At 37.4% G+C, this 27,574-nt stretch overlaps 2 protein-coding genes across 2 annotated transcripts; one reads left to right on the top strand and one right to left on the bottom strand.

Moving 5' to 3' along the window:
* Window positions 1-247: 247 nt before the first annotated feature.
* Window positions 248-20,231, bottom strand: LOC144663430 (uncharacterized). The gene is made up of 5 exons (XM_078524375.1): window positions 19,910-20,231; window positions 19,551-19,700; window positions 18,426-18,551; window positions 2,217-2,369; window positions 248-993 (listed from the first exon to the last, which is right to left on the bottom strand). Exons 1-5 carry the CDS (start codon window positions 20,229-20,231, stop codon window positions 473-475), a joined length of 1,272 nt encoding a protein of 423 aa, XP_078380501.1. The 3' UTR covers window positions 248-472.
* Window positions 8,408-27,164, top strand: LOC144663450 (uncharacterized). The gene is made up of 5 exons (XM_078524408.1): window positions 8,408-8,542; window positions 9,989-10,118; window positions 25,238-25,547; window positions 25,653-25,805; window positions 26,610-27,164. The coding sequence occupies exons 3-5, from the start codon at window positions 25,241-25,243 to the stop codon at window positions 27,149-27,151; spliced, it is 1,002 nt and encodes a 333-aa protein (XP_078380534.1). The 5' UTR covers window positions 8,408-8,542; window positions 9,989-10,118; window positions 25,238-25,240; the 3' UTR covers window positions 27,152-27,164.
* The last annotated feature ends 410 nt before the right edge of the window (window positions 27,165-27,574 follow it).

Genomic DNA, 27,574 nt, shown 5'->3' with positions numbered 1-27,574 from the left:
AACTTAGCTAACAATTTATCGAGGTACAACAGTAGTTCCTTTTCTTACAATTTGAGATACAATGCTTGATTTTTTACACAATGTGTATCTAATAAGCTTCATAAGAGTAACTAATAGAACACATACAAAAAGCACATACAAAAAGTTAAACGTACCACCGAAAACCTGGAAATCTGCCTACAAAAAAGCTTAATAATCACATGTATTCTATGAAACAAAGCTAAATTTACTTTGTGTAACCTATACTTCTTTCCAATTTATCGTTGTAAAGCTTGTAGTCTTATCATGCTAATATAGAGATATCGTAATACTTATTCCTCAATTGGTGCAAATATTATGATTTAATACGCTTGTTACATCCGCATGACGATGTAACTATCTAACGATTGTCATCACTTTTTGATGTATACATTACCACTAGTTGTATAGATTTGTAGCATGTAAACTACTGTAGTAAGCAATCAGTTTCTTTTTAACGAACGAAGACTTTCCAGAAATCACCGGAAGACACTCCAACTTGGTAGTCATCACATTCCAATCTTGAGCCATCCTCAACCAACAGCCAATGATACTGAACTGCCACAAAAACAGCGTGATCGTATAATCTCTCTTGATCTCTACCATTCCCCCATTTGCCAACGTAATACCATTTATGACACATTCCGGCTAACAGCGAGTCGTCATTATCCATTCTTTCAAATGAGCCACAGGCGTCGGGCTGGACATCCGTCTGACCGCTAAAGAACTGGACTACAGCTTCACCAGTGCTGTTAGCGGCCGTGGTCACGTGGAACGTCCGTCCATGATGTTGTTTACTGCAGTGGAATCTCAGTTGAGTAAAAGGCATGCGTGTTATTAGCTCATTCATGGCGCTCTTCGTAAGAAAGGTGTTGTTATTATGATAGCTGCTTATTCCACGGAATGTTGTCTCAACTGACAGTTGGAAGGGAGACGAACCATCAATCACCACGTTGGAGACAAGGAGCCAGCCTCCTGAAATAAAGCAAGAATCAGCGGTTATTTGACAAAACAAAGGCTTCAGGGAATACAGCGAGGCTAAAATATGTTTTGATTATACACGGCAATTCAATCTTAATCCTAAAACTAGTATGCATGAAATACATACCATATATGGGATAGTTTTTATACCTAATCGCACCTTTTTTTATGCTTCGGTGGCATATCAGGCAGGTTTGGTGGAGCTATGATTCGTATTTTGGCGAGACGCAGTCGAGCCAAAATACCCATGGCGAGACTAAACGAGCCTGATATGCAGCCGAAGCGTACCAAAAAGGTACGATTAGTTATTTACCGTACCCAAATTCAGTCAAAAATCCGGTTATATTTATCGCTCTGTTGAAGCCATGCTTGCAAGGTACGTACTGCAAATTGTGTTGGCTTGGTCTTCAACACTTGTACCAAGTTCCTCTTCTGTCTTTTTTTCCACTCGTTTGTTAAGGGTTCTCTAAATTTTCAAAATCAAAATTAAGCGAACAATTTGGAAATTCCGACTCCATTTTTTCAGTCCGAATGTCTCAGTACTCGTCGGCAAACATCGCGCAATTGGCGAGCGCGCTCAAGTTTAGTTTTGGCATGAAAGATTTTCTCTTTTTACGACCGCTAAACACCGCTAAATTTAAATTACGAAGTTCTGTTTTATTGGTAAAACCTCTTTTCAATTCATCGTACAGTAACACTACTTTACTTCAAAGTGACCATGATACTCGAATGATATGGTGGCATATCACGTCAGTGACTTGATATCGTAGGATATACTTGCGAATTTGGGTACGGTAATTAGAGGAATTGTATGCATATTAAAATACAACATATGCAACTAGTGGCCAGTCGTACTAAAAAAATAATAATAATTGTGCGAATTCAAATGCCAACTTACTTTCAGGATATAATTTTTATATTTATTTTAAACAATTAGATTTTGAGCCCGAAATTTTCATGAGGTAATGGTTAATGAGGCGATAGACTAAATGATCACTATCACTATCACCTCATTGAGATTGAAAGCGAACAATCTGATAATTATATCATCTTATTAGAATTCTCTCCGGCAGAAGCTCCGAAGTGAGGATGTTATTAGCCATCAATGAATTCATGAGATTAATGTGTCAAGTCAAGGGCCATGTACTTCTGTATCCTACCATGTTTAAAAGCAAAAATCACTTCTCTAGTTAATTAAGGAATTATCAAACACCCACCACCGTCAGTTGTCATGTCACAAAAGACTTTTAGAGGGTTTCCGTTCCTTTCGAGGTCCAACCAGTAATAACCGCTGACCGCTTGTGCTCCTTCACTCGCCTTGATCTCTTTGCATGAATCAGCAGGCAGCTCGGGAATAGAACCGAGAGGCACTGAAATTGAATGAGATAAACTCATTATAAGTTGTTATCGTAGCCAAAGCAAGGGTTGCTTTACTAGACTGCAAAAATTGTTCAACATTGCGATTTCAATCAGTAATGTTGGATAGAAATGATTTTTCATTATCTTTTTCAAGTTGTATTACCTCTGTTTGGAGCCTTCCTCATGTAATATCTGTCGCGGTCGTTGACAAAGTCCTCTGGCCTGGCCTCCTTAGTCCTGTTATTCAACTCGCATATGTCTTTGAAAAATACGTAGTTATAACTTTGACATCTGACGTCAGAGTTGCACGCCTCTCTGCAGTCCATCGAAAGCGGCCGAGCCTTGAACGTCTTAAACGTGTGGCCCTTAAGCAACATTTGATAGATGGAGTAAGTGTCGATTCCGCATTGCTGGCTGGAGATGTTGTGACACATTAAAGATACCAATAACAGTACGGCGATAACTGGCATCTTCTGCAAAATGAATAATTTCAGCAGTGATGCACTAATGTACAATATGAAAGGTTTTTTTAAATTGTTTCTTTTAGAATTATAAGGCATATTGCATTTTCAGTAATTTTGCCATTTTTACCATCGAAAATTACCATCGAAGTATACAGAAAACCTACACACACAGACAGGTATTTAGACTTTAACTCGCATCATGAGAAAAAACACAAAATCAGCACAGCTTCCACTCTTCTAAACCGCGCGTGCAACCTTCCAAGCACCGCAGACGCAAAATCGAAAGAAGTCAAACATATCTCTGATGCTTTAAAAGCGAATGGCTACCCCCAATCAATTATCCCCAACATCCTAAAGAAAAAACGCACTACAGAAACAACTCCCTCTCCAGAGGAACTTGTTGGTTTGTTTTTTAAGTGGGTCGAGCCATCAGAAACATTTGACTTGGCTTGCTTGCCCTATATCAATGGCCTCACCGAACCGCTAAAAAGATTGCTTCAAAACAATGGAATTCGTGTCGTCACCAGACCCCACAGAACCCTTCACCAAGAGTTCCCTTCACCAAAATTCAGACCTCCCAGCCACCTTCAAACAAATGTGGTTTACAAGATTCCTTGCAACGACTGTAGTTGGAGCTACATTGGAGAAACCGGCAGATGTCTACAGACGCGAAGAAAAGAACACATCAGAAACGTTAAACATTGCAACAAAGGATCGAACATTGCAAACCATGCATGGATGAACGACCATCAAATTGATTTCAAAAATGCAAGAGTCATCGACAAAGGAGACTATCGCGTGCGAAAAACTCTTGAGTCATGGCACACTGCCATGACAACTGAAGCGGACAACAATGCTAGGTCATTACCTCCACAATATTCTATTCTTTTAAAATAGTTCTCTTTTATTATCAAATTCTCACTATTTTTCTTGTCACCTTTTTACGCATTTTTATTCTGTAATTTTTTCACACATTTTTACCCTATATATTTATTCATTCGCGTCTTTTTTATCATTCGTTAAAGGCTGTAGTTTGGCAGCCGAAAGCTTATATTTTTACAAATTTTTAACCAGAGAACGCTTCAAAAACATTTTACTTTAAAAAAAAATAGAATGTTTGGTGCTAAGTCACTAAGAAAAAGTGCATTTAAAAACCTAACTGACTTTGCAAATAAAATCTAACAAAGAAGAAATATTCAACAGCACGAACGAACTGACTGGCGCACATCAAGAAAAACGTTTAAAAGAACGTACCTCCTTAAACACAATTTTCAAAATGACGCGTCAGAAAAACTTGACTTAGCTATTGCTGAACCCGCAAAGTACTGGAAACATGTCATGGATTTGTTGAATACACAGCATGCACAGACTGGACAATGATTTGATGTTGGTCGAGTTATTCTTTCCGTGGAGTTAAACGATTTTCCCTAGATTTTCAAAACCATCAATACTTTATGCAGCATGCAGAATAGTAATGTTTGCTTTGTTGTGTTGTCATGGTGACTAAGTGTAACAAGCAATTTTTCCTGGATATTTTTCAAACTTATGAAGTGTAAAAAGAAATTTATCATAAAAAGTCTTCCTATATTTTCGAAAGAACACTCTAAAACCTCTTCTTCATTCACGATGCTATAGAGAACTGGCATGTTACAAGATCCAGTATCTCTATGGTCTAAACAAACTGCTCTCTCTTCAATTATTGATGTGCAAATGTGGAGCTTTTCCACTTTAAGTCAACTCTGTTTAACTGACACTTTGTTTTGAAAGTAACTATCAATACAATGAATTTGCAAATTATTTGATTTTTTTTATATTGACAATATTGTAAGCGCTCAGTGAGTGCTAACTAAAATTCAAATTAATTTTCTATTATAGTGAAATCTTTAAACTGAAGCTTTCCTATTCAAGTTTTTTTTTTAATTAAAGAAGAAAGGTCGCAAAGCTCAGAATTTTTTGCGTATTTTTAAGCAACCGAGATTCAACGCGTGATCTGCATGGTAAAAAAATCTAGTTACTATATAAACCCAAACTTTACGCTGGTGCTGGAAGACGAAGAATTGAGAAATGTTTAAGGTATTAATTTTGTCTGTCTGTCGATATATAAACTGCTAAAGGATTAAAATGTAAAGAGCTAACCAAGTGTCTTTTACTAAAATTAATTGCCTGCCGACTGCAGGAGTGAGGGAACTTGGAGAAATTAAGTAACCAAAAAGACAGAAGACAATACAGCGACAAAGGATACCACACGAATATCATTTTCTTAAACATTTTCTTTGAAACATAAATTTGAAAAGAAGAAAAATGGCCTTTTATTTAACTGGTGGCAATATAAGCTAAGATACTTAAATTTGTTGAACTGCAAAAATTTAACACGGCCGCTTCACAGTTTTACTAGTGATTTAAGTATAAGTTATGCGTGTTTTCAATGCAGCCTTCTGATTAAAAGATTCCATTCGAGACGGCGTTTGTTCGAGAAAATTTTCAAAATGTTCAACATTCTGTCTTCAGGTATATTATGAAGAAAGGTATGATAAAAAGAAGTGACTAATTGTCAAGACGCACGTTGCCGCGGCGACGTACTACTGCATGTGAAAACGTAAAAAGTAAGCACTCAAACAAAAAAGCGGGGATAAAAGGAAAATTGAATGGTGAGAAAATGGAAAAGTTACTTGCCTGAATTAAAACACTGCAGTTAGTTTCTTTGAGTGATGCTAACGGTACGACGGCCAGTGAAAGAAACGCAAATAGTGCGAGAGCAAAACATTTTATCCTTAAAGGAGCATCCCTTTTGCCCTCTGGGATGACATTTACCGTAAATCAGACTAACCAGACAATTCCGTGTTTGGTTTTATCGTCTCCACGGTAAGGAAAAAATCAGTTAAATTTTGATGACCTCTAACCACAGTTCGGTTCAGCCAATTCATCTTCCTTAGTCAAATCAAAACATAAACATCATATATAAACTTTAGTTTTGAGTACATCAATGATTAAAGAGAGCATTTCTGAATTTGATAGAGATATTGAATATTTTAAAATACCTTATCAATTTGAATGTCGTGATCGATAAAGAGATTCATAGTGTATTTTATTTATTTAGTTAGCAAGACGATCCATGTTAATTGTTTTTCATTTTATAGGTCTGGACGTTCGAGGGAAGATTCTATGTAACAATGCCAATGTTTATTTGGGCTCACACAACAAGGCAAACTCACGGTGCGTATTGCTTTTCCGAACAGTCTGAATGATGAATCAATAATTAACGGCTTTAAAATCGCGATAGAATCGCCTTTTAACATCAAGAAGAGAAAGACGCGACAAATAGAAAAAAAAATCATCGTCCAGTCTATGTATTCGACAAATCCATGACTTGTTTCCACTTTGGATTAGTGCTGGTCATGTTTTTGACATGTCATCATGAAAATTGTGTTTTAGGAGGTATGTATTTTTAAAGTGTTCTTCAAAATATGTGCCAGTCATGATCAGTATCTTTTGCTGTGCTGTTAAATTTATATTTTTAATAAATTTTATTCGCAAAGTCATACGTTTCAACATTTGGAAACACCTGTTTTTCTTAGTGTTTAAAACAATAAATATTCTGTTATTTTATCGTAAACTTACTTCCGAGTTGAAGTAAAGATTTTAGATTTTAGCATTTTTCTGTTCAAAATGAGAGATTTTTCAAACACTATCGCGTTAAAGCACTGTAAAGAAAGTTCAGGACTTCGTTTAAACCGAAGTGCATACAATGGTGTACCGGGTATCAAGTTAAATTTTCAGCATAACATAGTATGGTGAAGTCGCCAATTACGCTCAGTACTAATTCTGTGAAGCCACGATCACATATTTAAAACAACTGCGATTCAGTGACGAAAGTCCCTGGATAAAACAATAGTGTGGAGTATTGACAGTAAACCCGGTGTACACTGTACAGGCTGGAAAAAATCAAACAAGAACGATAGTTTTTAATCAAATATGCCAAAAAGAATTCAGATTACGCAAAAGCTGCGATGACCTGTCTGTGAAAAATAAACACAGTCGCAATCGTTACACTTGATCTTATATACAATTCCTCTGGTATCCTCTTTCTCGATCCTTTCTTTTGGTTATGTTGGTCAGACATCACGCGCGCTTAAAACACGTATGAAAGAACACGCGAAGGCCATCGCAACATTGGATAAAAACTCTTTGTTGGCAAAACACCATATGCTTAACGACCATCAAATAGATTTGGAGAGCGTCGAAATTGTTGACAGGTCAACGGTGTGGAAACAACGACTAATTGTTGAAGCTTAGCATTCTGTGCGAGTTAGGAACGCTATAAACGAACACATAGCGCTACCAAACGTTTACAATAGCATTAAGAATTCATAGACTCATTAAGAATGCTCTAGAGACTTTTGTTGCACTCGGAAAGTTCATTTAGTTTTTATCACACATTCGTTACATATTTTAACAGGACGCCGTTGAACATTTGCATTTTTATCTTGCTGAAGAAGGCAACAGTAGTGGCCGAAACGTCCAAAAACAATATTTTTAGCCAGTGTCAACTTATTAATTCGAATTTTTTAACGTAATAACTCTTTTACTATATATCAAAGTGTTTTCTTTCAAATAATGAAAGGAGCAAATAAATAAACTGCACTTTAGCTTACACGTCGATGCTGCATACAGTACTTTCTAGTCAAAAGGGAAATTGGATTAGTATGTCTGATTATTATCGCCACACACAACTGTTCAAATCACGATAAACAACACAGCACACTGTTTGCGGTCAGACGTATATATAGCGCTACATTTTATTTTATATTATTTTTGTCAGAATTGAAGAAAATTTAAAGCTGATGACCTTCTCTTGTTATTTGTAAAAACAGAAGTTCCATGTATAAAAAAGAAATTTGTGAAACCAGTTGAAGACAAGGCACTTATTAATCACGTGATAAGTACCCCGACAGTGACGTCAGAGGAAGTATGTAAAATACAATGTTTCATAGAAGTCAAGTGCGAGTCATACAACTTTGGTCCTAAGGAGGGCGGTGGTTACGTGTGCGAGCTAAGTGATTCTGATGCTATCAGAGATCCACTAGACTGGATAACAAAACAAGGATTTCTGTATGGTGAAACCCAGGTAAACCACGAAATTTTATCGTTGGTCAAAGTCAAAGGCGTTATCAAATGACAATCCTTTTGTGGAGAGTAGTAAGTTATTAAAGTATGTTGGGAGAGCTTGCATTGCGCAATTTCCCTAGGGTAGAGGCTCGCGTTTAAAGTGTTTGACAATTTTAAATGATAAACGTGCATGAGAAGTGCATGAAAAACGTGATTTCTTCTTAGTTCATACTTAACGTAATAGCAACAACAGTCTATTTGTACCACGAAGAAAACAAACAAATTATTTTAAAATTATTATTTGTTAACTAAGGGCACACGAAAGGGCACACGAAATAACTCAAGTAAAGAGCTTATCTAGGGCGGCTGTCAATTAAATTTACGTATCATGAGACGGACCATTTTTTTTACTCATAATAAAATTTTCTTTTTTATATTAGTTGTTGCTAAAAAGTAGCAATTAGTACTAAACATGATTTTTTTCTCAATTTAACGATAACAGAATCCCTGTGCAAAAGCTAAGTGTCCTGTGAATGCCCGCTGCCGCTCGGACTTTGAAAATGACACACACTTATGCGCATGTCTGACAGGATTTGCTGGAAACAACTGTGAAGGTAACCTGAATTACGTAATCAAACAACAGTGGAACCCCGATATAACGATCCTCGATATAACGATATTCCCGATATAGCGATGAATATTCTCTATGTCCCAGCAAAAGTTACAGTAAAATGTATGGGACAGAACCCCGATATAACGATCCTCGATATAACGATATTCCCGATAAAACGATGAATATTCTATGTCCCAGCAAAAGTTACAGTAAAATGTATGGGACTGAACCCCGATAAAACGATCTTTGATATAACGGTATTCTCGATATAACGATATTATCAGTACACAGTCACATTTTATTTGCAAAACATCGAATTTAATGCAATAACATTACGGTAATCGAGTCATCTCTAATGTTTCTAAAAACAACTTTGTACGATGATATGCGAATGATACTGTGCCTTCTTATCAAAGTTATTCTCTTTACCCTCCTCTAATATGCAGTAAAAAGTACTTGTTAGGTTTACCCCGATATAACGATATTTTCGGTTATTTTACGGCCATATCGTTATATCGGGAGTTTCGATATAACGATTCTTCGATATAACGATACTATTTTACTGCTCCCTTGGCATATCGTTATATCGGGGTTCCACTGTAATTACTTTAAAATTTGATTACTTCTAGATTCATATTAAAAGAGATTTGTACTTGTAATATGCTAGTACCTTGTTCTTTGGATATCTATCAGAAAACTATGGGATTGTTCGACATAAGCTTTTGATGTTTTTAAATTTTTAAATTTACTCTTGTTATTCGTAGTATGTTTGTGACGTTTGTAAGTGTTTGTCCAGTTTTAACCCTTTGTAACCATATAACAATTAGAAATGTTTTTTTTTATAGTAAATGATGACTTATTTTAGCATTTTGTTGTAAATTATTTCGTATTTTACATTAAATAAAGTCTTACCTACCTACCTACCTACCTACCTACCTACCATATCGATGAATGCAGGGATGGTATTCATGGTTGCCATGGCAATGCTACTTGTAAAAAACACAAAGGGCTCCTACAGCTGTATTTGCAAGCCAGGATTTCAGGAAGATGAAAAAAAAAAAAACAGCTGCAAAGGTCAGTGACAGTGATAATACAATTGCCATTGCAAGAGATCTGAAAAGCGTAGCACCTCATCAGCCGGCCTTCATTTGTAACATGATGTGACTCTGAATAACGCTAAAGTGGCCTTCACACGACAAACTATTGGCCAACTCGTATTAGCAAACTCAAGTCGGAGTGTGTGAACGATGCAACAACGGCAAACAAGTTGGGCAGCTGCTGGCAACAAATATAAGTTGTCTCTATTCTCGCCAACAGTTTGCCAACTTGTTTGCGAACTGTTGTTGTTTCGTTCATACACACACCAACTTGAGTTTGCCAACATGAGTTTGCCAACTTAAGTTTGTCATGTGAAGGCCGCTTTAAGTCTTTCACCCTTGTCATTTAGATGTCAATGAATGCAAAGATGGCCTTCATGGTTGCCATAGCAATGCCACTTGTAACAACAAAATAGGCTCCTACAACTGTACCTGCAAACCAGGATTTCACGGAGACGGGAGAAACAGCTGCGAAGGTGAGTCAGCAGGATTACACATTTCGAATTCTTCAGTTTCAGCTAGGTAATTCAAAATTGTTGCGTATTCATTTCGTCCGTCCGTCCGTCACGTCCCTCCGTTCGTTCTTTTTCTCTTTCTTATCTCTCGCCCCCTATATGCTTGAAATTTAAGGGTGGCAAAAGTCTAAACCCACATAAACTGTTCAATATTCGAGGAAGCAAATTTTACGCGGCAAGATTACCTTGACCAGTTTATGTGCCTGAATATCTTAGCTTAAACATTAATTATGTTTTTACGAATTTATTAAAAAAACCCAGTCTGTTTCTGTTGAAGTTCTGTTCCAGTGCCCACCCTCATGGATCGCTTTTCAAGGATCATGCTACAAAGTTTTCTCAGACGAAAAAGACTGGGACAATGCAAACACATCATGCGAGGCTAACGGTGCTCAGTTGGTGAAGATAGAATCCGCTGACGAAAACGATTTCATTAAGAAAGAGCTTCTAGTAGGCGAGGTACATTACTGGATTGGACTGACGGATGCTCGAAATGAAAGTGACTGGAAGTGGTCTGATGGAAGTAAATTGGCTGGGTACACTAACTGGCTGTCTGGAGAACCAAATAATTATGAAAACGAGGATTGTGTTGAAATAAGAAAGGGGTATTTCTTCTATATTGATTTTGATGGAGAGTGGAACGATACTGTCTGCCATACAGCGAAAGGGTATATTTGCGAAATGTAATCTGTAAAACACAGAAGACATAAAAACTTGTCCGTTGACGAGAATGTTAATGACGATGAATGAATGAATGATGAATGATATAGGTGCTTATATAGCGCATTTACAAAGCTCAATGCGCTTCACAATTAGAATTTTGGGATGAGATCGGACATCAGCATATAAGGCGCCTATGGCAGCCGCTATCCGTCCATGTGTATGATCTCACCCCACCACCCAACCCATGGAATAGAACAGACCACAACACCGGGAACTTCGTGCCCTACTCTTTGCGATGAGTGTGTGGTTCTTTAACGTCCCCTGCTGATTATAACATTGAAGATGCAGGAGGCTGGGCCTACGGTTTATCGTCCTTATCCAAGAAGACTAGAATGTCTAACCATTTGCAGATGTCACTGCAAAGGCAGCACATTCTCCTCAGTTATTTTAAGACCCTGAGTGTTGGTCCGGTGAGTGTTTGACGGAAACATGGTCCGTCCACTCAATATTTTTAATTATGTTCTATTATATTCAACAACAGAAATAGCTAATTCGCACTCCTTTTTAAAGTTTCTTTATTTACAATAGTACCAATGTTCTACCAATGTTGGAAGATAGCTCTACAACTCTTGCTTAAACCCAACATGCTAGTAAATTGTCAACTCACATGGCAGCTTATCTGCGAGCCGGCCCATAAAAATCAGGGACTTTCTTATATTAGCTGACTCCGTAGAGGGGGTTCCCACAAGTTCACGATATTATAACAACCAATACACAACCCGATTTTACCTAAAACGCATCGTTGTAATAAATTTTCTCACCACTTAGAGCCCTTTAAAGGTGTGTTTCGAAAGTAAGAACGAAATTTATCGTCTTGAAAATTTAGAATTTGGATCGCATCGCCGCCCGCTATGTTTGTTGTGATGTGATCATTGGGATGTCAAGACAAAAAGAAACCTTTGGGGACTAGGGAAGCGTCACTTCTCAGTCTTCCGTTCTCAAAGGACCAGTTACCTCGCTTTCCCTACGACCTAGTTTATATCAGGGTCGTAACCAGGTATATAGAATCAGGGATCACAGCCTTGGGATCGGGATCACAGCCTCGGGATCGGGATTATGGAACCGGGATCCCGGGTCACAAGTCATGGGATATGCTGCCTTTCCTTCCTCCTCACGTGGTCTTCTCTAGCAATTTGATCATCTCAGAGACGCGGGTTCGAGTCGTCGCTTAAAATGCTTAAATAGTTTGAGGGTCAAATAAATTTCAACTTATACCGCTCCTCCCCGAGACCCAAAATCTAACCCTTTTATGAAACATTTATGACAGAAAAGGTACCCCTTTCATGAACCTTCGATAGAAAAATGGTACCCCTTTGACATATCTACAGAGAAATTAATCCAACTCTTTTTCTCATTTTTTCGCTTGAATGACCTTTTAAAATACGTAATTTGTTTTTGAAAGGCCCTATGGTCCCTAAGTGACTACCCTTTTATGTACGCCAACTCGTGAAATCCGTATCCTTTTATATACCCACAGCCTCAAAAAGGTACCCCTTTTGGGCAGAGCCTTCCAATATAATAGTCCACTAAAGGAAGAACCTCTCCAGGCACCATCCAGCGCAAATTAAACTTGAAATTCCCTCACCTAGGATTCTCACAAAGTCGACCGTTTGCGCGCTCGCCGTGATGCAGTGAACTATCAGGTAGTCCCAGCGTGATGCATACGTCGTCATTTTGTATTTATAACATTTGCGCCCTGTTTAGACAAATCCGTGCTGGCCGTGGTTTAGTACTGTAACTGACTTACACGCGGGATGCCCCTTCCATCTAAGGCCTCCTAGCGGCCAATCCCGCGAGGGGGTAATTGTCTATTAGTGGTCAGACTCCGCAGCATTCGTATCATTGTTATTACTGCTAACATTATTTTCGCCGCATCCAAAATATCTTATCTGGCTATCACCAATCTTTTCGAGAATGTTTAAACTCAGTGAAATCCTAAAATAAATAACCATAGCATAAATTTTGGATATGACTTTTCGTGTAAAGCAACCTCGCGCGTGTAGCCGCTGAACACAATAGTGCACACTGTGCCGCGTACCATTTGTTTACCAAGACGTACATTTCAGGTGACATTTATCCTACGAATAAGGCCAATAAATGCAAAACCTCCAACTGAAGGCTTTGAATGTTTTTTGGAAACGAAAATTCAATTGACCCTCATACATGAATCAATGAAAGGACGCGAAAGGCCTCAACTGTAATTACTGCAGGAATGTTAGCATATCATCCTACCATTCCTTACATTAGGCTTTGGTAGATTGTGCCCGCATAATTTTTGGCATAATTGGAGCTAAAAAGCATAATTTGTGAAACGAGCACTGCCACGGCATAATTAGCAATTTTTAGCACTTTTTGGAGCATAAATTCGTAAAATTTAGTAAATATGGTGTACTTTCTACGGAAATAAATGAAATTTAGGTAGTTTGTTCTTGCAATGCGTGTTTTAGCTATACAATTGTGATTGTTAAGTCGTTGGAGGCATTTTACAAACGGTTCAGAGATGCGAGCAGCTAATTTGGACAGCTGACGGCCGTAACAAACTGCCATAAAACACAAATAAATTTACAACAACAGTTTATTTGAAAAACATCATAATTTGGTGTCGTTATTGCGCACCTCTATGTACAGAATCTACGTCATCTTGTGAGCATAATTTCGGAAAACAGAAGCATAACTTAGGAATTCTGGCATAATTTTTGCATAATTTGGCAAAATTTTGAGCACTGCTAGTAGCATAATATGCCACTTTTAGGAGCACAATGTACCAAAGCCTACCTTACATACCTAACACCAGGTTCCTTCTCCTTGAGCGCCCCACAAAAAGGGTCTGCTAACAGTACGTGGAGGGAGTAACAGCTAGCAGTTCCACTCAGGAAACCCTCTTTTCAATCTGACCACAACTAGAGTAATATCAGTTTACTTTTAAATAGATGATAAGTTACAAACGTTCTTTTAAACGTTTTAGATTAAATACAACAATGGCAACAACTTAATTTACTTTATATAGTTTAACCCTTTCCTTCGATGAGTCCAAATTCGAGTCACGGAATGTGCATTCATTTTTTTATTCTTTGCATGATGACTATTGAAATAAAAGCTGATCATGAGACGAGTGTTTATTAGTATACCGTATATTAAAGGTCGTGCTGACTTTCATGTCCGTGGAGAAATGAAATGCTTACTGTATGTGACAATTCAAATAAAAGATCTTGAGAAAACTCCTCTATTTTGCTGTTTGTCTAAAACATTTCTTAGCTGCGATTAAATTTTATTACAAAAAATTCAGATTCATACTTCGGTTCTTTCACAGATGTAAAGGGTTATAAGTAGCTACTGTTATATAATGACATTACCTCGAGCTAAATAAATATCTGTTTTTGCAAAGTTACTTTGTTGCAAATGTAAAAACCACCGATCAATAATGAAACACGCAATCATCTTATAATCATAGCTTACAAAACGTAACCTGTTAATTATACAGTCATCCCCTGTATATGGGCTACTTTAAACCAAATCTGTTAAAACAATGCAAAACAATAAAATAGCAAAAATTTCACAATCAATCACACAATCTGATGTATTTTATTAAGCCTTTTAAAATATGTTGAATTTACTCAAAAAACACGTTTTTTAACCGTTAAATTGATTTGTTTTGTAATAAATGTACAATATTATACTTTGGCACATGCGCATAAGCCAAAATTTGGCCTTTTTTGCGGAACTGTTCCGATTTTTTTTTCTTGCTCCGTTCCTTTTCGTTTTTCTTCTCTCTACCTTCTACTCGTACATCCTTTGTTGTGGCCTGAAAAGTTTTGATCTTTATCAATGGCAAACCCTGGCAAGGAGACCATGATCAAGTACAGGTATATCAGGCTGTTTTACCATCAATTTGCACCAAAAACTGATCACGTTTTTTTTTTTTGATTAGCTCTTTCGATATTCAAAATGGACAGTCCTTTCTCAAACTCATTAATAATTCATCAGGTCAAAACAAAGAAAATCATAACCGTGACAGTGGTTTGGATACCCGATCTTAATTAGCATAGATTTTTACGATTTTATTTTTCCGTTTACTCAGTAGTTTTTGTTTCGATTGAGAAGATATATCAAACACTCGAGACAGTGTTTCATCGGCTATCCAAACACCTCGAATTTCGTCAAAAATACTCCGCTGCGCGTCGTATCTTCAACTCTCTTCTCGGTGTTTGGATATCCCAATAAAACACTGTCTCTCGTGTTTGATATATTACGTGAAAAGATCTATCCACCTTGTATTACTTCCATATCACAAGAATCTGCTGACGTTAAAATTGGTGACGTCACAAGTGGCCGAATGGGCATTCCATCAAATCCCGTAAAAATCCGGGTTGAGCATAATAAGGGTTAAATGTTGACTTGAACCTACTAACTACTAAAACATGTACGATTTCTGACACAGAATTTGGTAGCACAATAACCTGATCTAGAATACTACTGAAGCAATCTTGTACAGCAATTTTATATGGTATAATCTAATCTACTTTGTGCAATTTAATATATGCACTACAAATTCGTGTATAAGACTTGGTAAGATAAGAACCTATCTCTGGAAAAGCTTTCTGGTCGATCTGGCTTAAACAAAATATTTTTCTGATTACTTAATGCGCTGCACGACTCAGTTTCATGTACTTATACTAAAACCTAAATCCGCTTGATCAGATCATTGTTTTTTTTTTTCGTATTTTTGAGGTTGAGTATGAGTGCTCGTAACGACCAATGTCAAGTCTTAAATCTAACTTAAAAGAAGAACTAACAACTTCTGTACTAAACAAACACCATAGCCAGTTATATTATAATTTATGTTTTATTTATCGCACCGACTTGATGAGCAAAATTTATTTTTCAAGCCAGACTGCAGTTACAGAGACGGCCTCTTAATTCATAGCAACTTAATTTGCATAATTAATCTACTATTAACTAGTAGTTATCAACGAAAATTTGAGTGCTGCCTCTTTAAGCTTAAACAAAGCTATGTGCGTTTGTATCAAAACATTTCCTACATGAAAGATTTAAATTTGCGAGAATATATAGTATCTTAAACACTTATCAATGTTAAGCCGCGGGGGCGGGGGTGGAGGGGGGGGGGGATCATGGGCAAGGGATTTGTCTGTAGTGGCGACGTTTGTCCATTCTAGTAAACTTCATAATACCATTTTCTAGAAGTTGAGTGACTGTTTTGACCATCCAAGTGCCCCATTTGAACAGAAAATCTTAGCTAAGTTCAAATGCTCTCCCTTTTCCCGGCCTCCCCATCCTGGGCTTAACATTGATTGGTGCATGAGTCTGCTAACCTTATTGAGAACAAAACTGCCTTAAAGTGCTTACTCTACAAGGGTAAACTCTTATTACCATGAATTGTGTTATTCCGGTTTTTTTTTATATATTACTATTTGAGAATAATACATTGACTGGAGTCAAAATAAAAAAAAAAAAACCAAAACGCCAAAACAAATAAATAAAATATTAACGTGACAGTAAAACTCTTACAATCAGTAGCATGAAGCGACTTAAAGAAATAATACTCCCCCTGGATGGGATGCTTGTCCATCGCATTGTTAAAATTCTCGAATCTATCAAGAGTATGTGTGCTTCCTACGCTAATGTTCCGGCAACAACCAGGAAAGTAAAGAATGAACTTAAAGGTAATTAATTAAGCTGTAATTTTGTACATCGCAAATGCAGCTCCTTTAAACGCTCTTTAGCCAAGTTTATTGACTTGAAATTTCAAACAATGAAACAAAAAATGGGAACGTAAAGTTCCCTGTTTGTTTTCTTTAGTCACTAAATATGAATTACATTTCGCAAATATACTCTCTAACCTTAGTACATTCAGCATCGTGCCACTCTCCATCATTTGCTATTGCAACACAATCTTGGTTATTGTAATTATTTGGTTCTTCAGACATCCAGTTGGTGTACGCAGTCAATATACTTCCGTCAGACCACTTCCAGTCACCTTCAATTTCAGCGTCCGTTAGTCCAATCCAGTAACTGTCTGGTAGAAACTCTTGATTAACGAAATCGTTCTCGTCAGCGGATTCGATCTTCACCAACTGGGCACCGTTAGCATTGCAGAATGCTTTGGCATTGTTCCAGTCCTTTTTGTCTGTGAAAAGTATGTAGCATGAGCCTTCAAAAGCGGTCCACGAGGGTTGGCACTGGAACAGAACTTTAGCAGAAACAAACTGGTAAATATACTCTCTAGTTTTGGTACATTCAGCGTCGTGCCACTCTCCATCAAAATACTTATCGTCGAAATCTCCCTTTGCTATTGCAACACAATCCTGGTTATTGTAATTATTTGGTTCTCCAGTCACCCAGTTAGTGTACCAGGCCAATTTACTTCCGTCAGACCACTTCCAGTCACCTTCAGTTACAGCATCCGTTAGTCCAATCCAGTAACTTGCCCCGTCTGGTAGAAACTCTTGATTAACGAAATCGTTTTCGTCAGCAGATTTGATCTTCACCAACTGGGTACCGCTTGCGTCGCAGAATGCTTTGGCGTCGTTCCAATCTTTTTTGTCTGAGAAAAGTCTGTAGCATGACTCTTCAAAAGCGATCCAAGAGGGTGGACACTGGAACAAAACTTTACCAAAAACAGATAAGTTTGTTTTAATGTTAAATCACCTTTCGTGTTTAAGTCAATATATACACTCTGACACAAAAACTGATTAAGGTTATTTTGCCGTAGAATTTGCTTTCCTGAATATAAAAAGCTTGATTTAGGCTTTTAGAGCTCCCTTTGATTTCAAATCATATGTAGAGCGATAGTGAGTTAAATTGCACACCAAAAAGTACGATAGATGTTTACAAGAACGGGCAAGCATCTTCTTATAGACGGAGTTGTTTGTTGGCTGGTTGGTTTATTTTTTAATTGCGTTTTTCAAACGATTTTACCCTGCAACGCGCGCTCTCATCACGTTTAATCGTCACCGCTCCGTCACGTTTAATCATTTTATACGAGGCTATATCACGGTTTTGACGTATCACTGCATTTTGTTGACTTTACTCGCCCTCGTTTTCTTTGAGCGATAGTCAAGTTGGCTTCGCCTCGTTGACTATCGATCATAGAAACAATGGTGAGTAGTCTTATTATTTTAGTAGAAACTCTAAAGGATCGCACTCGGAAACATACGTACAGTTTTATATACTTTTCACTCACAAATCGAGATAATTCGTCTCTGGCTCTGAAGAGAAACGCGCACGCGATCATGTTCAATGAGCGAAAAGGAAACAATGGGAGAACCGATCAGATTCGCCGCTTTTCAAAAGAACACGACTGAGTTTCTACTAACTGAAAAAGAAAGAATTAGAAAACGGTCGTTTCTTGCAGTTGTTTGCCGGCCTGATGAAACGGCCGAGAAGTTTGGAAGAATTTCGATAGCATTTACACTTTCGAATTTCCCAAACTGTCTGTCCTGTTTGCATTAGACTACGTTAAACACGCGCGTTTTTTTTTTCTATTTCTTAGCTAAAACGAAAGTATTCTAAATGTGAAGTATTGCTGACTCACCTTCGCAGATGTTTTTGCCGTTACCATGGAATCCTGGTTTGCAGGTACAGTTGTAGGATCCTTTTGTGTTGTTACAAGTGGCATTGCTATGGCAACCATGAAGGCCATCGTTGCATTCGTTAACATCTAAAAAGAACCATGCAAATAATCAAATGTCTATATGAGTCTACAACAGTTACGAGTTATGCGTCAGGTGAATGAGACGGTTATTAATGTTATATGCTTCACATAATTTCACGTCTGAGCAGCAGTTGATTTTACTTCTTTCCTATATAAATGAAACATTTGGATACGAATGTGTGACAGTTGAAACTAACATATTCCTTACGACAAGAGTGGTAAAAAAACATTATTTTCCTTAGGTTTTTCACCATTTTGTTTCTGGCTCACGAATAAAGAATTTGTAATTAAGTGCTTGGAAAACCGAATTTTACTTCATTTTATTGTATTAAAATGTTTAGTGATTTGAATGTGGCTGGGTTTTTTTTTTTTTCCTTTTGACTTGCTTGGAATTATTGTTCACTAAAAAAAAAAAGAGCATTCAACTTTAAAAACAGCAAAAGCTGCACAAGCAGATAGAAAGAACACTGTCTTTCTTTTCGTAAAAAATTCGCGAATCGCGACTTCTATATTAATAATTTCATGATTTATTTTTTAGTCTCAGAATCCCCTGCTAAATGTTAGCTAACAAGGGTTCATTGAAGTCAGCGACATTTACCTTTTTCGCAGTAGTTTCCAGTCCATCCCGATGAATTACACGAACACGTGTAGTTCATGTGACTGTTAATACAGGTCGCATTGTTTTGACATTGATGATTGATGCAATAGTCGGTAGCTACAAAAATATGAAGTAAAATTATGTTAGTTACTTTTAATTGACTTTTAGCTTCTTCTTCTTCTTCTTCTTCTTTTTCTTCTTATTATTGATATTACTTTATTACGACATATTCCATATATTATTATTATTATTATTATTATTATTATTATTATTATTATTATTATTATTATTCAGCTAATATGTCAATATTACTTTGCCTTACGTTGTCTTATCATGTCACAGGGAGGAATAATTGAACCAAAATTAAGCATCTTACTTTTTATTTTATTGAGATTAGTTGCCCTTACCTCCTGTTTTCATGTCACAGCGAGCAAGAATGGAATTTCCAGATCTCGTAGAATCCATCCAGTAATCACCGCTGACCGCTTGTCCTCCTTCACTCGCCTTGATTTCTGCACACGAATCAGCAGGCAGCTCGGGAATGAAGCCGAGGGGCACTGGGGTTCAATGAAATAGTCTCATTAGTTTTTGTTGCCAAAGCAATAAACGTTTTATCAAATCAAGTCGCATTGAGTCTGTATTAAAAAAAAGGACCGAATATCTATCCCTTTTCGAATTTACCTGAAAAGCCTGAAATTAAGTCTGCTGAACAAGTAAAGTTAGCAGAAAATGATTTCTTACCTTTATCTTTTGCTAGTTGTATTACCTCTGTTTGGGGCCTTCTTCATGTAGTATCTGTCGCGGTCGTTAACAAAGTCCTCTGGCCTGGCCTCCTTAGTCCTGTTATTCAACTCGCATATGTCTTGGAAAAAGACGTAGTTATAACTTTGGCATTTGATCTCAGAGTTGCACGCTTCTCTGCAGTGCATCGAAAGCGACCGAGCCTTAAACGTGTTATAGGTGTGTCCCCTAAGCATCTTTTGATAGATTGAGTAAGTGTCAATTCCGCATTGCTGGCTGGAGATGTTGCGGAACATTAAAGACACCTTTAACAGCACTGTGAAAACGAAAATCTTTTGGCGAGCCATTTATGGTATTCCCTGCAAAATAGAAATTATTTCTGTGATATGTGTTATCATTTTCACAGTTGCCCGTAAATAAGAAAGTGCAGAAGAAGCAAACGTAAAGTGAAAGCCAATGTTATTAATAGACGGTTTCAACTTTCTGCTTAGAGATAGATTGAAGTAGTCAGAGAGCTTGATAGACCACTGAGTGCATATATGAAACAAATATTCAATTCAAATTAGCAAGAAATTGTTAAGAATGCCCATTTGCAAGAATCTCACTGAGTCGTTTATTTAACCGGGGAAAAAGGTATGAACCACTGAATAAACGTCTCTAGATCTTTGCAATCGAATCTGCGAGACGAATGTCAACATTCCTTAAGTTTGTAAAATACCGGTTAGTTCACCTTTGTTTCTTAAGTTTTGCTGTGCTAAATGTTACTAAATATTAAAGTAGGATAACGGCAAAATTACTGGTACTTGACTTGATGGGTGGTGAATGAGCATTTTTGGTCGTTGAAGTGCGGACGATATAGGTGAAAACGCATCAACAAAAACGCATTTGTCTGGACGGCGTTAGAAAAATCGAGACCGCAAAACTTGTGATTAGAGCGATTTTCACTTGAGTGTCAAAAGTAATTATGAGAAAGTTTACAGTTTTAGATACTTTGAGTCAAAAGCATACATACTGGTAGTTCGGGCAAGAAAAAACTAACAGGATAAGTGGCCCCTTTTTTTCTTCCTCCTAGTGTAACATCAATTGAAAATTTTTAAATCCAGTGGGACTAACCTGTGAAACCTGGATGAAATAAGATTTCAGTCTTTTAAGCGTAGAGCCAAAGAATTCCTCTTGGAACTGATAAATGTTACAACACTGTTTGGCACCTGAAGAGTCTGTTATTTTCTGTGGACGGCCGTATGAGTTGCGTGTTATAAGCCAGTTTTTACTTTTAATTTTTAAAAAAATTAAATTTGATCTGCAACATCACAAGCCGTTTATTCATCTTAACATCACCACAGAAACGTAATTAACTGCGGAAAGCTATGATTTCTGGCTTCAGTTTGAATATGTGATGCATAAACATAATTTATTGTGTTAGATTCACCTGCCTTCACAAGGAGTGAAGTCAGTAATATTTCGAAGTGTTTAACTGAAGTATTTTTCTGCATTAGAATTGTCCTCAGAAGGTTCTTTTGGCCGAACTCGCCTTTTGCTTTTGATTGCTACAATGGGTGTGATCACAGCGGGAAAATGGTTCAGTGATGAATGAATTCGATACGTTTTGAATATTGTTTGAGACCTTTTCAATTTTTTTTGCACTTCTGATGCAATTATTTATTTGTGCGTCGTAGCCAAAAGCCCAAAGCTATCTTCCTGACAACTATTAAAAACAAGCAGTCTAGCAGTCGGCTTTTGATGTTGCAGCAGATCGAATAAAAATTTCAATATATTAAGTTGAACGGTACTTGAACGGAACTATAAATATTATAAAACTCGACTAGACATGACACATACACACGGCCATCGCATGACCAAATTTTGAGTATTCACAATAATCTTCATAAACAATCGTGTCATTTTTGAAAACGCATTGTTCTCACCATTAAAGCGTGTTATATAATTACTATAATTTCATGTCTCTTTTGAATTGTGTTTTGGTCGGGACACCTTCGGGAAGTTTGGACTTTTCCGACAATTATGTGGCAGAGAATTCAGCGCGGATACAGAACTTCATGACCTGCCACGGCAAAGAGGTAACCTAGGAATACTGTTAGTGTGTCATAACAGAAGCAGAATTCTAAAAGAGCTCTTTTAGAAAGAGATAGTTAACAAATAAAGAAGACTCGACTGTGCGAATGGTTCGAAGTTAACTTTTCGGTCAAAAACTTACGATGTAAAAGCTATAAAAGCTATAATTTTGTGCAATGAAATCTTTCCGAATTGGAGCGATAAAAACGTGCTCTTTTCGACACGACAATTACGAAAGAAAGAGCTAAAGGATTGCGGGTGAAATTTTTCAAACTGCTGCGTTGAGTTTGAAATGAAGAACATGCAGTTGTGTTTACGGCAGCAAAAGGATTACCCGAACTGCCGACAACGTTGGAAAGATTAATGTCCTGCTTCCACTAAGAGCAAGCTCTTAACGGATAAGAAGAGTGAGCATTACGATTGATGTCGAGGTTTGCTTCGCTGAGAGACCTGAGATAACCGGAGATTGTCATACGGAATGAGTGCACTTTCCATGTAAATTTTCAATACTTTTATTTGGACATGTTTACAAAAATAAAGCGCGTCTTTAAAAAACACATACAGCTTATTTGTTGTTTTCTGTCACTGTTTTACTTGTTCAGTGTTATGTCCACCTCCGTTAATTATAGCGCCGTTTATCGAAACACTCGATAGGTTGAGAAACCTTTGTTTATTTCGATATTTGATTGCTGCATTTTTATCGTATGCTTGTTGGACCTTGGAATTACTTGAAATTTGTTTTTATATATATAAACACAACTGTTGTTTTAATTATTGTCGACAAATAGCTCGTTTTCTTTGCGTTTGTCTGGATGTCTACCATAACGGACGTTTGACAGTTGTCGTAAATTAGAGGAACTACTAACGAAGAAAGAAATCACCACAGACAGACACCACAGTCTTTATTTTAATAACTAATTTTCTATTGTTCTCGTGAATCAGCCAATCAGAGAGCCGCTTTGAACCCGTGCGGGACTGCTCACGTTTGAATTTGGTTAAATAGCTCAAAACAGCAATTCAGGTCTTGCGGATGATGTTGTGAGCTCCGGTGCTTTGTACTCTCATAAAGTACGCTCGTTTAACTTATCAGAGCACGTGTTATATCGAAACTTTATTATAAAAGGTATTAAATTCAAATTTGCGCATTTAAACCATCATAACTTGCTGGCAAGCTTTTAATAAAAAAATCTGCTTCTGTTATGACACACTAGAGGTATTGACAGATCAGTAATGGCAAGATCACAGAGTGTTGTCTCCTAATCGATCTGCAAACTCTGCCACAAAATCATGTATCTCCCAATTTGTCACTTACGAGGCTTTTTTCACCCCGTTAAGTGCAATCTATTAAACAAAAAAATGACATTCATAATCTTTCATCATTTCTTTTGGTCGTCTCTGTAAAATTAGAGCTTTATCGCACCCCATAACAACCGAAATATATGCGTTAATTTAAAGATGCCGGAGAGGCAAAATTTCGCCTCACGCTTATTCATGCTAAGTATCCCCCGCGACCTTAAATAAATTTTAATTAGCACTCCCTGAGCGCAAACAATTTCTTGTCAATATCAAATTAGTTTCATTCGACAAATTCATTATTCATTCTCAAAACAAAGCTTTAGATAAACAGAGTATGAACTTTAATTTTCGTAACACAAAGTGAAAAGCTCTACATCTCATCAATAATTGAAGAGAGAGAGAGCGGTTTGTTTAGATGATAGCCGGATGTTGAATCTTGTAATATGAGAATAAAGGGTAGATTTAAGTGGTGTGTTTCTAATAGAGAATATTTAAACATTTCTTTACACTTCACAAGTTTGGAAAATATCGGGGAAAACTGCGTGTTGCACAATAGCTACCATGGCAACACAACAAGAAAAACAACACGGAACATATTACTTTTCTCACTTTTGCATAAATTATTAATGGTTAAAAAATCTGGAGAAAATCATCTTTTAACTCGCTTTACGGAAAGACATATAATCCGAACAATGTAAAAAACAAAATCTTCGCGTAATCTATATATTCTTCAGATCCATGACATCATTTCCCAGTATTTTGTGAGTTCAGCACTGATGAAAATTTTTTTGACGCGTGAATCTTGAAAATCGTGTTTAGGAGGTACGTACTTTTGATACGTTATTTTAATATTTTGGTTTTTTTAGACGATGTTATATTTCCTGTCGATTTTTGCGTTTTCTCCTGATGAAAATCCCTTCTTTGTTCGTTTAATTTCATTTGCAGTCAGCCAACTTTTGAACACACTATTTCTTATTAATTTCAGCTTTAAATTTTCTCTCTCTTCTTTTGTGATCAACACCTTCAACAAAACCCGATATATACGACACACTCGACGGTATAAATGTACAAAAGTTGAGATAAAGGTTTTAAAAAAAAAACCGCGTAGCATTTTGTTTGTTCAAAATACGAAATTTCTTTTTCTCTCTTACCTAGTCAATAACTGCAAAAATGATTTTTTCAGTTTCAAGTTAATCGTTTTATTTTAAAAGAAATAATGAGACAAAACGAAATGTATTTCCAATGTATTGTGAAACATAAATCGCATTACAGTTGGAGCTGAAATCGTTCTCATGATAAAGGATATAGTCAGCAAGCTAGTCTAGTTGCCCATCAGGCCGGAGCTTATCCCGGTTTCCATAGCATGAAGCGACTAGGAGTATCTCTACTTCTACCAAGAGGGGATGCTAGTCCATCGCAGGGTTAGCCCCCAGCATTAAATTCACCGACACCTATTTATACACCTGGGTGAAAAGAGGCCATATGAGAGTTAAGTCAAAATGCAGTGAACCTGGCCAGAGCTGGAACCCGGACCGCTCCATCCGGGGTCCAGCGCGCTCTTGAACGATTAGTTTAATGTTCATAATGACCCCTATAATATACATCCTGAAGCAAACACGTTTGTCTGGAAGATTCTTGAAACAAAATCTATTCTTGTTTTCTTTTGACTAAAGCTGCAGCAAAACACAGCGGAGAGGCTCAAACCGTTTCTGTCAAATATGGAACCGTGGCCGAATGGTCTTACAAAGCGGTGTTCTTGGGATCAAATCATGACTAAGCTTACAGACGTTTTCCCGCGCTTCGTGCCGGCTACATGTATTTGCTTCCAGTTTTGAATGGTTTAATGAATTGTCTTCGTCCATTACGATTGACAAAAGGGATAAAGTTTTTTCCTCTAATTTTGTCTAACTCATTCGTATTCCCCGCTGAAGCAGATATTTTTGTCAATTCCAATTCATCATCAACTTATTATGTTATTTTACAGACGATGCCAGTTATTGCCGTAATGTTATTGGTGTCCTTAATGTTCCGCAACATCTCCAGCCAGCAATGCGGAATTGACACTTACTCCATCTATCAAATGATGCTAAAGGGCCACACCTTTAAGACGTTCAAGGCTCGACGGCTTTCAATGGACTGCAGAGAGGCGTGCAACTCTGAGATCAAATGCCAAAGTTATAACTACGTCTTTTTCCAAGACATATGCGAGTTGAATAACAGAACTAAGGAGGCCAGGCCAGGGCACTTTGTTAAGGACAAAGACAGATATTACATGAGGAAGGCCCCAAACAGAGGTAAAACAATTTGCAAAAGAAAATAACATTTAATTTAGATCGCAATGTCTAACAAATGTTTCGCAACGAGATTAGTTGTAATGAAATTATTTCATTCAATCCCAGTGCCCCTCGGTTCTGTTCCCGAGATGCCTGCTGATTCATGTGGAGAAATCAAAGCGAGTGAAGGAGGACAAGCGGTCAGCGGCAGTTACTGGTTGGACCTCGAGAAGAACGGAAGCCCTTTAAAAGTCTACTGTGACATGACAACTGACGGTGGTAAGAGATGAATAATATCTGAAAAAAAGATGGAAAAATTTGTTTCTTAATAAAAAGATATACACTTTGACACGCGGTTTTGATATTCTGAATATCAAAGAAACTTCATCCAATAATTGCGTATAATTTCCTTAACATACGACAAAATTCGCATTTACACTTAACTCATATATTATTTTATTTACGACTGACTATTTAAATTTTATCCTGCGAAATTGCGCCGTCCGCCGGTTGGCTAAATCACAAGATTGAACAGGACATTTTTTTTTATTATTGAACAAATTGTCAACGAAACACATTTTGCAGATAGAAAAACTGTAATTATGCAGCGCATTAAAAGTCTTGGGGTGAATCTTGACAACGTACGTATATCGCAGGATATCTGTCATGTACGGATGACGGATAACGTTAACATTTTGACCATATATGGGTAGCTCGAGCATTTGTTGAATAATAAACTTGCATATGTTATAGTATTTGATATACATGCACTGCACTTTAATCTGTCACGTTTGTTTACAAATGGGTTCGACTGTGGTTGCAACGCAAATGCGTCCGTATTATTATATTAAATGTACACCCCCCCCCCCCCCCCCCCCCCCCCCCTCTTCTTCCCCCCCCTTTTTTTTCCCCCCCCCCCCCCCCCCCCCCTACCCCAACCCCCAATTATATACCCAGGGCTTATAACCGAATTTTACGGTACCTGCTTATGTTGCTATATTATAAACGAAACTGAGTTAGCCTTGTCGTATCCCCTTAAGCCTTTGTTCTGTCAAATCACCGCTGATCGTTGCATGGTTTCAGGAAGCTGGCTCCTTATCTCCAACCTTGTGATTGATGACTCATCTCCCTTCGAACTGTCAGTTGAGACATCATACCGTGGAATAAGCAGCTATCACAACAACAAAACGTTTCCCACGAAAAACGCCACGGGAGAGCTGAGAACACACTTGCCTTTCACTCAACTGAGATTCCACTGCAGAAAACAACAGGGGCGTACGTTCCACATGACCACGGCCGCTAACAGCACTGGTGAAGCTGTAGTCCAGTACTTCAGCGGTCAGACGGATGTCCAGCCGGACGCCTGCGGCTCATTTATAAGAATGGATGATGACGACTCGCTGACAGTTGGAGTTTGCCATAAGTGGGGATTTGAAGGTGGTTCGTTTCAAGTTGGCAAATGGGGGTATGCATATAGCCAAGTTCAAGGGAGATTATACGACCACGCTGCTTTTGTGCAGAATTTATATCATTGGCATTTGACTGCGGATGCCTCAAGATTGGAATGTGATGACTACCGTGTTGGAGCGTCGTCCGGTGATTTCTGGAAAGTTTTTGTTCGTTAAAATAGCTGATCGTTTAATATTCTAAATGCTGCAAAGTTCGAGTTAAACAGCTGACATTAGTAATTAGTTTGATACATAAGAAAAGGTTTGGTACACCGTGGTGGTGGCAATCTTTAGGCTAGCTAAATAATCATTATGCGTATATAGCGAGACTATTCACTGTGCAATTTATGAAATACCATTTACAATCAATCAATCAATCAATCAATCAATCAATCAATCAATCAGTCAATCAATCAATCAATCAATCAATCAGTCAGTCAGTCAGTCAGTCAGTCAATCAATCAATTTATTAAAGTTGATTTATTGACTGATTGATATATTTCTATAATTAATATCATAAGCCTAGAAAATTCCTTTATAATTAATAATTATTGTGAAGAAGTAGCTACCCTTGTTTTGTCTTGTTTAACGTTTTGTGAT

This window comes from Oculina patagonica, chromosome 8 (assembly GCF_052425735.1).
Source record: "Oculina patagonica isolate OP01 chromosome 8, crgOcupat, whole genome shotgun sequence".
NCBI lineage: Eukaryota > Metazoa > Cnidaria > Anthozoa > Scleractinia > Oculinidae > Oculina > Oculina patagonica.
The sequence above is the reverse complement of the archived record's forward strand: the minus strand, read 5'-3'. Positions and strand labels throughout refer to the sequence as shown.

Excerpts from the sequence above, each read along its gene's own strand:
- LOC144663430 (XM_078524375.1), bottom strand. The coding sequence starts at position 20,231 with ATGGCTCGCCAAAAGATTTTCGTTTTCACAGTGCTGTTAAAGGTGTCT. Across the intron at positions 19,701-19,909 it reads GAAGAAGGCCCCAAACAGAG|TGCCCCTCGGCTTCATTCCC; the intron begins GTAATACAACTA and ends ATTGAACCCCAG. Across the intron at positions 18,552-19,550 it reads CTGTGACATGAAAACAGGAG|ATGTTAACGAATGCAACGAT; the intron begins GTAAGGGCAACT and ends GGTTCTTTTTAG.
- LOC144663450 (XM_078524408.1), top strand. The coding sequence starts at position 25,241 with ATGCCAGTTATTGCCGTAATGTTATTGGTGTCCTTAATGTTCCGCAAC. Across the intron at positions 25,548-25,652 it reads GAGGAAGGCCCCAAACAGAG|TGCCCCTCGGTTCTGTTCCC; the intron begins GTAAAACAATTT and ends ATTCAATCCCAG. Across the intron at positions 25,806-26,609 it reads TGACATGACAACTGACGGTG|GAAGCTGGCTCCTTATCTCC; the intron begins GTAAGAGATGAA and ends GCATGGTTTCAG.